Source organism: Prunus avium, chromosome 6, assembly GCF_965620075.1.
Source record: "Prunus avium chromosome 6, drPruAviu1.hap1.1, whole genome shotgun sequence".
Classification (NCBI taxonomy): Eukaryota; Viridiplantae; Streptophyta; class Magnoliopsida; order Rosales; family Rosaceae; genus Prunus; species Prunus avium.
In genome coordinates, this window is record NC_142289.1 from 9309161 (window position 1) to 9321117 (window position 11957).

General features: G+C 36.7%; 3 protein-coding genes across 3 annotated transcripts; 1 reads left to right on the forward strand and 2 right to left on the reverse strand.

Moving 5' to 3' along the window:
* Positions 1 to 218: 218 nt before the first annotated feature.
* LOC110753049 (uncharacterized) lies at positions 219 to 3288 on the reverse strand. Its single transcript, XM_021953846.2, has 5 exons — positions 2264 to 3288; positions 1488 to 1593; positions 1305 to 1390; positions 1113 to 1187; positions 219 to 492 (listed from the first exon to the last, which is right to left on the reverse strand). The coding sequence occupies exons 1-4, from the start codon at positions 3094 to 3096 to the stop codon at positions 1118 to 1120; spliced, it is 1095 nt and encodes a 364-aa protein (XP_021809538.2). The 5' UTR covers positions 3097 to 3288; the 3' UTR covers positions 219 to 492; positions 1113 to 1117.
* Positions 3289 to 4863: 1575 nt separating this feature from the next.
* LOC110747935 (uncharacterized protein At2g23090) lies at positions 4864 to 6216 on the forward strand. Its single transcript, XM_021947990.2, has 3 exons — positions 4864 to 5049; positions 5293 to 5333; positions 5805 to 6216. Exons 1-3 carry the CDS (start codon positions 4974 to 4976, stop codon positions 5922 to 5924), a joined length of 237 nt encoding a protein of 78 aa, XP_021803682.2. The 5' UTR covers positions 4864 to 4973; the 3' UTR covers positions 5925 to 6216.
* Positions 6217 to 6740: 524 nt separating this feature from the next.
* LOC110753057 (casein kinase II subunit alpha-2) lies at positions 6741 to 11382 on the reverse strand. The gene is made up of 10 exons (XM_021953862.2): positions 11014 to 11382; positions 10573 to 10702; positions 10157 to 10351; positions 9014 to 9171; positions 8550 to 8640; positions 8350 to 8415; positions 7872 to 7954; positions 7534 to 7597; positions 7189 to 7257; positions 6741 to 6997 (listed from the first exon to the last, which is right to left on the reverse strand). The coding sequence occupies exons 1-10, from the start codon at positions 11292 to 11294 to the stop codon at positions 6941 to 6943; spliced, it is 1194 nt and encodes a 397-aa protein (XP_021809554.1). The 5' UTR covers positions 11295 to 11382; the 3' UTR covers positions 6741 to 6940.
* Positions 11383 to 11957: the final 575 nt, after the last annotated feature.

Here is an 11957-nt window from a genome sequence, read left to right on the forward strand (position 1 = left end):
ACAGCAATGGTTGCAATGGCAGATATGATAGCCATGATGATGGTGGTGGCGGTGGTGAGATAGCTGTGGTGGCTATAGTACCCAAGGATGATGGTAGCGGCAATGATGGTGGTGGAGGTGGTAGCTTTCGTGGTGGCGCTAGGTCAACCTAACATTAAATGCAGTTTCAACCTTAAAAATGAAGATCTATGGCTTGGTTAGTTGTACAATACCATCTGTTTTGTTGAGGTGTAACATCACCAATTTTCTTCTCATTTCTCTCATGCAAGGAACAAAAGGGGTTTGGTTTAAACAGAGATGTAGTGGGCAAGTGGGATATACATAGTACCATAAACACATGGCTAAATCTTTATTATAAAAGACAATGGCAATATGTACTGGTCACAAATGAGACTGGATGTTTCCAATTCTTCAAGTGAACTCCTCCTGGGCCTTGGTAGCCTCTGCTGTCCTGAAGATGCTCTACCTTGGTGATGAACAATTGGCACAAACCTGGATTTCAAACATAACCGAGATACCGGAAGAAACATTACGGCAAGCTCTTCAAGTAATGGGAAAACTTCATCAGAGTTCCAATTTGTTGCAGATATGATTACAACATATTCAGTAATTTTTTATATATGGGATTTCAACATATCTAAATAAGCATTATGTATGATTACAGGAAGAGAATTTGTCAGCTTGTAACTTCTTAAACTTGATGAACCAAGAACCAAAATATTAATCATTAATTAAATACATAAACTGACTCCTGGTGGTATCAATAATATTTGTGTCTTATCTCCTACTCAATTCATGACCAAGCAATTAATTATGTTCAACTTCTACAGCAAACAAAGGGGGACAAGATTCCATGAGTAAAACTACAGGAACCATCTATTCATTTAATGCCATCAATGAAAATTCAGTTTACGTGTATATGCAGGCAACATTGAGCAAATAAATATTATATACAAGGTAATTTGCACGCACAACAAACTTCATTTCAGATTGTATTATGTGAACAGTGGCATCTGTGACTGTGGTGTTTATAATTTGCAAAACACAAAGATATCATATCAGATAAGGTAAAGCTATGGACAAGATTACATAACAACTAATTGCATGCATACCTTGCTCAATTATTTAAGACCCCCACCCCTGTCTCATCTAAACCTTTAAAATCAGGCTTTAGTTCTTCCATTTTTCTGCAAATTCAGAAAAGATTAAAGAAATCAGTAAAAAATACTACAAAAAGAAAAAATAAAATCTGCAAACCTTGAAAGTGCTTAACATTGGCCAATAAAGAAGGAAAGATTGAACACCTTTCCCCTGCAGCTTCTGATTGGTTTTGCACCAATGTCTTCAGATCAGAAGCTATCTTCTCATATACTTGAGCATCTGCAAAATCCTGCTCCAGTCAAACAGGAAAGGATTATTATCCTACATTGTTCATCTGTAAAAACAACTGAATGAAGCACTAGCACTTTCAAAAGTAAAATGCTTACACCATGAACATCTTGCATCCACCCAGGAACCCTTTCTGAAAGAAGTGTGATATACTGCTCCATTGCTACCTCCGCACTCATGTTTCCGAGTTGTTGCCAAGCATTCCTTGCACAATGTAAACCGGTTTTCTCTATAAACTTAGTGAAGCATCAGAAGTAATCATAATTATTGTCCATAAAACTACATTCTGGATGCGAAAGCTTAGTGTGATGCCATTCAACTCAATTTCTATGAGTTAACAGTACTAAAAGTTTATTCATCTTGAGCCTGAATATACTCTGTAGATGAATCGCTTGCACTAAGAAAAGGTCCTTCATTTTCGGAAAATAAGTTCCCAGTTTAGTCTGCTTGATATAAAATGTCATAACAGTTGGAACTTGCAAGTAGTCCAAGAAAAAATCGAAAGGGGGAAGAACATTAAAGGGACTTATCCCTGAGACACATGAACAATGCAATTGGGTATTGTGACTTAACAGTTTCATAAAAATAATTTTTCCTCTCCCCTCTGTAAACTTTGCTTATTCCACATTCATCATGTACCTTGATAAACAAAGTTAATGCTACAAAGTACAATTCTTGAGAAAGTTGCAAAGATTATCGCGTGATAGGACAATCACCAAGTAAAAAGTCTTAAATCAAAGTATCACTATTTCTGGACATGTAGAGAGCTTACACTCAGAGAAACCAATAAGCATATATAAGAACATAATCAAATCAAATAGTACCCTGGAAAATCACAACACAAAAAAGAGGCAGAAGAGAATTTAGAAGCTACCATTTTGCTCGTGCAGAGACCTTGAATGCCATAGGTTGGGGTTCAAAGCAAGGCCCTCGAGTGGCGATCTTGTGAAGCCCATCTAACCTCGTCTTCACATCACTTCCAACACTTGAACTTCTCTCAGCATTACTCTTAGACCCAACAAACACCACTGCAGCACCAAAAAGCCTCTCCAATTCAGTTCTTTCTATTCCCTCCCAATCATCCTCACCAAGCAACCCCTCCTTTTCCACACCATCTACTACACTCTCTTTGGCTCGATCAGCTTCATGATCACTGCCATCACACTCTGGAAATTTGATATCCTCACTTTCAAAGATTCCCACTTCGTTTTTTGTCAAATCTACCTCAATTTCTCCAAATTGATGCCTCTCAGAACTTTGATCAACCATGTTCTCTGAGCACCCGCATAGACCACCATGCCCACCAGAGCTTTCATCTTCAACACTCTTCTCTGACAAACAAACAACTCCAACTTCTCTGCAAACTTCATATTCATCAGTCTTTGAACCCTCATGTCCCTTCGGCGATCCACAACTTTCATCAACAAAATCTTGAAGTAGCAAACTTTCCTCTTTTGGTTCTTCACCCGTAAATTCCTCAACTTTCACAACTTTTTCAACAAACCCACCTCGTATCTCACTTCTCCAGTCATGAATTTCGGGTTCAAGTGGAGATTCACACTCATAAAGAACCCTTCTTTTCCCCACATGGTCATTGGCATCCCTGCTTGGACACGTAGAAAGAACCAGAGGAAGAACGAAAGAAAGCAAAAAAGCCATCAAGAGAGAAAAAACAACTGTAAATAAAAAATCAGGAAGAAGCTCCATGGCTTTGCAGAGAGACCCAGAAAAGAAAAGAAAAAACAGAGCTTAGTTTCCGATGACGATGATGAAAAAGAGAGAGATAATAAAAGCAATAAGGATTTTGCAGAGCAGAGGAAAGTATATTCTAATTCTACAATATTTTTCTCGTTGCTCAGCGACTGCTGCTTGCTACAGTTAGGTGTCGGTCGGTCGGTCGGTCCCAGTCCTTCCGAATATAAATACAGAAAAATGAGGTGTGTTTTTTTGGTTTGAGTAAAGTGCGGTATTGGAAAAGGACTCTTCCACTGACCCACAAGTCCGTTCAAATTCAGACCCAAAAATAAATAAATAAATAAAAAGTCCTTTCAAATACTCTTTATCTTCTTCTATTTTCTATATAACCGCCACTACAATGAGGGAGAAACAGTTTGACGGCTTTACCATATTATTTATATTTTATATATTCTTTGAGTGAAGCTGCCAATTTTGCCAAACAATGATCTTGGCTTTGTACATGCTTATTATGGAGGATCACGGATTATGGGACTATTTGTTATTGGAATTTGGAATTTCGTCTGTTTTTGCTAATACTAATTAGTGAGTGCTGATGTGTAAGTGGCGTAGTGCTAAAGAGGTGAGTATGAAACAAGTTGTAAACTTTGACATCTTAAATTTGAAGATGCACAAGTGTAAAAAACAATAAAATTCACATCACATGTAGTTTTCTAGTGATTTCAAGGCTTTGTACCCTTGAGAGGGTGAGGTTGTGGGATTTATTTACTACCCAATTGGTAATTTTTGGGTAGCCTTTTTTGTTTACTAGAATCAAGAAAAATATAATTATTTAAAAAACAATATAAGGTTCTAGATCATCAAAGTTCATTTAGAGATATTCCTCAACAGTTTATGAAACAAACTCAATTTTATGGGAAAATTGTTTTTTTCTTCCTGATCATATTTGCAAAATGACAGATCCTGATCATGGAATTTAAAACAAAAAATAAAACATTCCTTCTTTCTCTATGAAACCAATCATGTATGTGTGAATTTGTGGATGGTATTGACGGAATGGAATTTATTAGTGGATATCCAATTTATAAAAATGATCCTACTCACCACCATGTCAATTGATTGGATAAGCTCAAAACTCTGTTTGGTATAAGCTTTGACCAAAGCTTTGGGATTTGTCACAATACGTAACCTAATAAACTTAAATGTATCCATATATATTTAAAAGAATAATGTTTGATGAAGATGACATAGAGCTTGTTTGAGAGTGATTTTATAAAGATAAATAATTATTTTTTTAAGAAAAATTTATTTTCTAAATAATTATTTTAAGTGATTTTATGAAGAAGCTTCTCTCATATACTTCTCCTCAGAATCACTTAAATCACTAAAAGTGATTATATAAAGAAACACGTGGGAGATCACTTCTCACCAGAAGGAATTATGATCTATCCAGAATCACTCATTGTATGTAAGGCAAGACCCATTGGCAATTATTATTTTTATCATACTTGATTATTTGAAAGTTATAATAGGATGAGAAATTCCAGGGCCAAAAACTTGAATTTGGGTGTTTTAAGACACCTCTTGGGTGCCCCTCAAAAAGAAAAACACAATAGTCCACACCGAATGGGCAATAATGAAGGCATTTGTGGTTTGTAGCCAAATTGGGCCCAGATCCCTACGTGCCGTTCGTGTGAAAAAATATAGAGTCACCTGCCGTCAGAGAAGTCATCTCGAGCTTTCTGAAGCTATGGACTTTAATAAATTTCTCCCCACCTATAAATTGACTTATTCGCACCGAATTATTGCTCCCCTTTCTGCCTAACAGGCACAGAGCTCAATTGCGAAATTAGGGTTTTCAGGTCTTCATCCTTCTTCGGTTACCAGACATGGGAGGAGGCAACGGTCAAAAGGCCAAGATGGCACGTGAGAAGAACTTGGAGAAGCAGAAAGCCGCCGGCAAGGGTAAAATTCCGACTTTGTTGTTGTCACAGACAGACATTAATTCTCCAGTTGCATAAAATAAAGAATTTTTTTTTGAACTTTTGTATTATATTGGCAGACAAATATCCATTGTGAGAAAATAAAGAAAAACTTTTATGTTTAAAAGCTAGAAATTTTTATTTTTCTTGGCAACTCCTTTTGGGGATTATGGTTAGATCTAGTTGTTGGTCTTGTACAATTTGGTTAATTTTTTAATTTACACAGGAAGCCAGCTTAAAACAAACGAGAAAGCCATGTCCATCCAGGTAATTCTTTGGGGTGTTTCTAACTCCTTTTTAGTTTCTAAGGAAAATTACTTAACTAGTTGTTGATGACTATGCTTCCTAGTTAATTCAAGAACCATTTGTTTAAGTCTGTCTCGATTTTAGTCTTGATGGGTTTGTCATAAATACTTTCTGCTTATTAGTAGCTGACTGCATAATTCAAGAACCATTGGCTAAGATGACTGCATAATTCAAGAGCATCTTGTTGTATATATCGATAATTTGTAGCTGGTGATGAAGCCTCTTTGTTTTTGCTTATCATTCTTTATTTTGTGCTAAGGGAGTGATTTGTATGGGCTTTGGGGCTAGGATAGTTAAAGTACAGTACAATTAGTTGTGGGCTGATCCATATAGTCAAATCTAATTGTTTCCCAGGGAGCTAATGTGTTCTCTTTCATCTGCATACTATGACCGATTATCATTGAGTAATGGTATTGCAAATGTTGACTGCAGTGCAAGGTGTGTATGCAAGCATTTATGTGCACCACATCAGAGGTGAAGTGCAGGGAACATGCTGAAGCAAAGCATCCCAAGTCTGATGTGTACGCTTGTTTCCCTCATCTCAAGAAATGAACAAAATGTGAGAAGAAGTTGTAGGGACAAACTGTGAACGTTATGGCCCTCTATATTAAGCTTTCTAGAATGAATTTACCAACAGTTCTTCTGGATTGATAGCTATTTAATACTGGTTGTGAAGTGTTTGTGTGTGTTAATGTGAGTGAGGGAGAGAGCAAGAGAAAGACATGTATCTCCTTGTTGAACTGAATCTTGGTCTTAAATGATCATGAATGTTGGTGCTATTGCTCTTTGTAAGACTTTACATCAATTCATGTTAGCATAATAGCATGTGCTTTATTTGTTGGCATACCCAACTGCCTACTCTGGTCAATTGCCACACTTCAAAATGTGGGATTGATGTTTACTTAGCTTTTGTGGCCCCAAGCTTGTGCCAAGCCTTAGACAGCAATTGAATTCAAAATTTCTGAGTTGCTCTTGTTATAATAGGCGCGTTAAATGTGTAATAATTCCGCATTCTTCAGTATTATAAATCTTTTTCGTCCGAGTCAAGTCTCAATTGTGTTGTGGAAGGATATTGGAGGATGAACATAAATCCGATCTGTTGGTTGGGGCTGACAGCTTTGCTGAGACTTGTATTGCCAAAGTTTATTCAACAGAGAGTGAGTATATAATGAGCGACAACACACCAGAAAATAAAGGAGCCCCCTTTTGTCCAGGATCTAAATATTGTTGAAAATAGTTGAATGATGTGTGTCAATGTCATAGCCAAAAACCATTTGCTCAGCAGATGAGGCTTTCATTGATCGGATTTACAGCATTAAGCAAAAATATAAAAACAATCTTGCCAGAGCGAGGTGGCAATAAAGAATATATTCACGGAAATCATGCTTTAAATAATTAATCTTCTATCCAACAAAGTCATTAACTTGACAACCATACTATAAAATCCCATTCAACAATATTAAACTTACAACAATTGCCAAAGGCAGCCAGAGTTTTCAAGTAAATAAAACACTCCCAAATAGCACAAATTCTAGTCCTACATATGGGGCATTATATTATCAAAGCTCTTATGTCCGCATCCTGCTACTTTCTGCTGCCCTCACTTGGGAGAAATATGGATGGCCCTGCAGAAGTGCCAGCATGGCAGTAAGGTTTTCTCATCCCCAAAATATAATGGTAGAAGTTATCAACAGCAAACATGTAATGCATAGAACAGTGCTCACATAAAATGAAACTTAGTGATTAAATTAACAAGGAAAGAATTTGGTGTCACAAGAACCCTTGTTCAGTTTGACTGTAACTAACGGAGAATTACCATTGCCTCTTTTGCAGTTAGCCTGTCTTGATGATCATACCGAAGAAGTTTATCCAGAAAATCAATGGCCTGCATGTCAAATACCTTAAAAATTAATAGCATGTTGGCAATTGTAAGAGTTTTAATTTGTAAAATACATAAAAGGAAGTTTTGATGAAACATAATGTGAATAAACTAAAGAACTTTTTATGTACACATTTCGATGATGGGAGCTCTTATTGGCACTCTAAAAAAGTGATCATGCGCTCCTCCCTCATAATAATATAAGGAGGAAATTGCACTTTCAGAAGGATGAATTTTTTGGAGGGCCAATAACAGTTTGCTTCCAAGAAACGTAGAATTTACCTCTGGAGAAACTAGATGCTGATTATCTGCATTAATAAACTTCGACCAGGGCTTCCTGCTGTGCCTGCAGTACAGTGTAACAGCACATCAATACACGTACACAGATACTAATTCCACATTATTTATTACTTTCAAAATTTCATTCACATTTATATACTGCAGCACCTTTTTACTTTGTTTGATAAGTTAAACTGCAGCAGTTCCTAGCGGAAGATGGAACCTTTGCATTTGCATGCTAAGATATTTCCACAAAGAATTCATATTATAACAAAATTGACCTTTTACAAGATTACAGAGAATTAGCATCACTTAGAAGAAGAGATTTATGCTGAAAATACCTCCCCACAAGCGCATCAAGTTGAGGATCAAGCTCTAAATGGTATTTGTTCAGATATGCATTCAACTCATCAGTCCCAAGTACCTGGAAATGAATATAAATTACTACAACTCATTAAAAATATATACATATTACATCAGACGATATTGGTTAGACCATATATTATGTATATCACGAGTCATTAGTCCATATTTATAGGTGTGTGTGCGCGTGCATGGGTGCATGCAGATGGGGGTTGATGTGAAACTGCCCTAGATGATACAACACTATCACCTAAGTGAGAGATAGTAATACAAACAGACATCCTTGAGTTTCTCTCCAAAGATATATAGAATATAAACATTCATATAGAAGTAGTTGTAATATAAACAGAAACCACTAACCACTAATTTGTTGTTTCATTCCTGCAGAAATTTCTACCAGTGGCTATAATATGCATACTGATTACAGCATGTCAACCAAAAAAGGACTAGAATTACCTTGGCAATTTTGACCAGTTGGTCATGGTTGTCATGGCCATAAAAGAAAGGTTCCTTGCGAAATATCTACACAAAACAAGTATAATGAGCAAACACACCTGATTACATGCTTTTCTAAACAGAAACACATTAAAATTGGGAATTTAAGTAACTAACACCAGAAACCATCTAAACCAAAATCCAGTAACTGTAATTCTCACCATTCCAGCAAACATACAACCCAGGCTCCACATGTCCAGAGAATAGTCGTAATCTTGCAAATCGACTAGAAGTTCAGGACCTTTAAAGTATCTAGAAAACAAGGAAAGAAATTTCAATCATTCCACAAAGATGAATTAACAGTCTAACGATGCAAGAAAACTCAAAGGAACCATCACAATGCTAAAATCATTAAAGAGACTCTACTCTAGCCTTCCAAATACAGGTACCTATTTTAGCAATTGATTACGCTTTGATTTGCAGATGAAAAAGCATTGAATATGTAGTGCCAATACAGTATATGCATGAAAATAACCAAATAAAAATATTTATTCCTAGCCACCTAAAAATACCTGATCAATACTAACATCAACTAAAGGCTCAAGCAATTCACATTTCAATGTACATGCATGGTCTATATAGGACCCAGAATAGGTAATGATTCTACATTGTTATAAAATATTACCTTGAAGCTACACGGACGTTATATTCCTTTCCAGGGTGGTAAAATTCAGCAAGTCCCCAGTCTATCAAGCGAAGTTTTCGCAATTCATGGTCTATCATAACATTGTGAGGCTTGACATCTCTATGCATTATTCCTTGTGAATGACAGTAATCTAATGCCTGCAATGCAAAGATAATTAACATATGAAAAGGTGCTTACACATTACTAAGATGGTTAGTTTGGAGCTTAAATTCCACAAGTACTTATTAAGCAAACTAGATCCAGACAAGGATGTTGATCCAACATTCCTAAAATACACAACACATTGAAAAGTTGATAGCAGGGCTTTTTCCCAAATAATTAAGGTTGGTTGCACATTGAACTGCATATTATTGAAGCGGGGGTGTGAACCTCTTCCCACGAGGAAATATACCACCATTAAAAGAAATGCATGCAGCACAATGGACCAAAAGCATATCAAAGTAGTTGGCGAAAGTTTTTAGCTTCTGATAACACAAGATCTCAGCTGATATTTGCTATTTCCAAACGAGTCTAATGCAAACCTTCATTTGGACTGAAATTTCAAAATCCCCAGTACCTTGGAAGAGTGCAACTAGAAAGCACTCTGAGGCCCATTTGAATTAGATGATTTCAAAGAAAAAAACATGTGGATTTGAAAATAAGGTTAGATTATATTTTTTAATATTAAAAAGACAACAGAAAAACTAGCAAAGTATTATTGTGCACCTACGTCACTTGGCTCGTGCATGGAATGTATTTGAGATAACTACATGTACATACAATGAGTCATTTGAAATCCATATGTTCTTTTTATGAACTAAATTCCGAAATTTGAAACCAGTCCTCCCAAATGGCCACTAAATCAAATCCCTCCTTCCTTAGAGAAAGATATGGCAATTCATGAAGGTACACAAGAAAATAACATACTTGAAACAATTTCTTGTACAGTTAGAACAATCTCTCTCTGGAAACCATGTGCTCTCTCATTTCTAAATTCAAGTCTCCTCTCATTTAACAAACTGTAGCATTGCAGTACTACCAGAAAACAAAAAAATTTGACCAGAAATGATTCATAACTATTCATGGTTCCACAAGTTGAGCAGGGTAGGAAGGAAATAAGCAGAAACAAGTGACGATAGTTACCTTGAGAAGCTCATATATGTAGTAGCGTATGTCATAATCGGTCAGTGTGGGGTACAAAACTTTGAAATCGGTACTGTTCACAAACTCAAATATCAAGCTTGGAGTTTTTGAGTGCTGATCTCGGACAATGTCAAGAAGCTTGACGACATTTGGTCCCCCACAAAGGTTCTGGAGAATTTTTATCTCTCTCTTAATCTGCACAAAGACCAATAGAAAGATCAAATTCTGTTTTAAATGTTACAACAAATGATCCACACACATGACATAGTAAACAATGGCGCCTTTATAATATCGTGTCGCTAATGCAGTTATGACAGAACACATACTAAAAAGGTGCAGAATGGGATCATTGGCAACTAATTCAAACAAAACACCAGAACCCAAAACCCTAATTTTCAAGAAAGCAATTATTTTACCTTCTTCTTCTTAACAGGCTTAAGGATCTTGATTATGCAGCGCTCATTCGTATTGACATTTATGCCTTCGAAGACCTCGCTGTATTTTCCCCTTCCTACTTTCCGTACAACTTCATAATCATCTTGATCACTGAAGAAAAGAAAACCCATTATAAAAGTAGTAATCTTTTTAAATAAAAACTACAAAAAGAGGGTCACAGGGTACCCATCATTACCACAGAGAGCACAGTAGATATACCATAAAGCCCTAATTTACAAAATCAACAGCTTACTCTACTGCAAACTTAAACTCAAAATCAAAATCAACAGCTTTGGAATGAAAGGTCCCAAATTGGATTAAAAATTTAAGGAAATCAACAAATTGAATTGACAGAGAGAGAAGAAGAAGAAGAAGAAGAAGATGATGATGATGATGATGATGATGAATGTAAAAATGGTTACCCCCATTGAACGGTGAGGGACTCGTAGTCCCAGTACTCTTTAGGGCGGATGACATTGACGTCAGCGTAGACACGAGCTTTGGACATGGCTGCTCCTCCGAGATTATCAGAAGCCGAGATCTGATGAGTGGCTTTGGCGGTAGGGGGAGCCTGTGTCTCTTGAGGAGGGCAGGGGGAGTGGGTGCGCACGATAGGAGGGTGCGCGACAGGCGCACGCAAGGCAACAAGGGTGCACACTAGCAGGAAGCGAAGAGGTATTGCTGGATTGGGCGCATATATCATGTGCTATAGACTATAGTTACCGCGACGACGACACCATTAACGTCAAACGACGCCCAACAAAAAACCTGCGTTTTGGGTTCGTTGGTACTTTGCCTTTTCCCGATTAAATATCGCTGGCGGGGAGTTTTGCTTGCCTGTAGTTGTTGCAACATAATATTTTGGGTCTGAGCTGAGAATATGATTATGTGTCGACCGGTGAGTGGCCATTCTTAATGATTTTTTCTTAATTTATTATGTTGAAAGAAATCCAACGGTTGATCTATCATAATTCCAACTCATTACCCTACCGGCGTACTGCCATCTCATTACTATATCCTAATTCCAACTTGGCTGTATCCTAATTCAACTTATTACCCTACCGGCTACCCTCATGACAAAAAATGCTTTCAATTATTCTGGAATTTTTTGTTCTCCACAATCCTTCTTCCTAAACACTACTTTTTTTTATGTAGATTCACCAAATCCCTCGGTTTTTCAATTATCTCACATATGATAAGACTTCTAAAAAAAAAAATTCGGAATAAAATTTTAAAGCATTTTTGGAATAGGAAACGGAAAAAAAAAAGTATTCCAAAACATTTTCCTTCTTGTATTTTATTGTTTTTCATGCAGGATCAACACTTGGTGGGTTGGAAAAGAACAAAAAAACACAGGTTGGAAGTA

Bases quoted from the DNA above. Each gene is read 5' to 3' on its own strand.
- LOC110747935 (XM_021947990.2), top strand. From the start codon at position 4,974: ATGGGAGGAGGCAACGGTCAAAAGGCCAAGATGGCACGTGAGAAGAAC. The intron at 5,050-5,292 runs GTAAAATTCCGA...TAATTTACACAG, and splicing joins GCAGAAAGCCGCCGGCAAGG to GAAGCCAGCTTAAAACAAAC. The intron at 5,334-5,804 runs GTAATTCTTTGG...TGTTGACTGCAG, and splicing joins AGAAAGCCATGTCCATCCAG to TGCAAGGTGTGTATGCAAGC.
- LOC110753057 (XM_021953862.2), bottom strand. From the start codon at position 11,294: ATGATATATGCGCCCAATCCAGCAATACCTCTTCGCTTCCTGCTAGTG. The intron at 8,641-9,013 runs GTAATATTTTAT...CTTGTTTTCTAG, and splicing joins AACGTCCGTGTAGCTTCAAG to ATACTTTAAAGGTCCTGAAC. The intron at 7,258-7,533 runs GTAAATTCTACG...TTTGACATGCAG, and splicing joins AGCATCTAGTTTCTCCAGAG to GCCATTGATTTTCTGGATAA.
- LOC110753049 (XM_021953846.2), bottom strand. From the start codon at position 3,096: ATGGAGCTTCTTCCTGATTTTTTATTTACAGTTGTTTTTTCTCTCTTG. The intron at 1,391-1,487 runs GTAAGCATTTTA...TGACTGGAGCAG, and splicing joins GGATGCAAGATGTTCATGGT to GATTTTGCAGATGCTCAAGT. The intron at 1,188-1,304 runs GTGTTCAATCTT...CTGAATTTGCAG, and splicing joins TCAGAAGCTGCAGGGGAAAG to AAAAATGGAAGAACTAAAGC.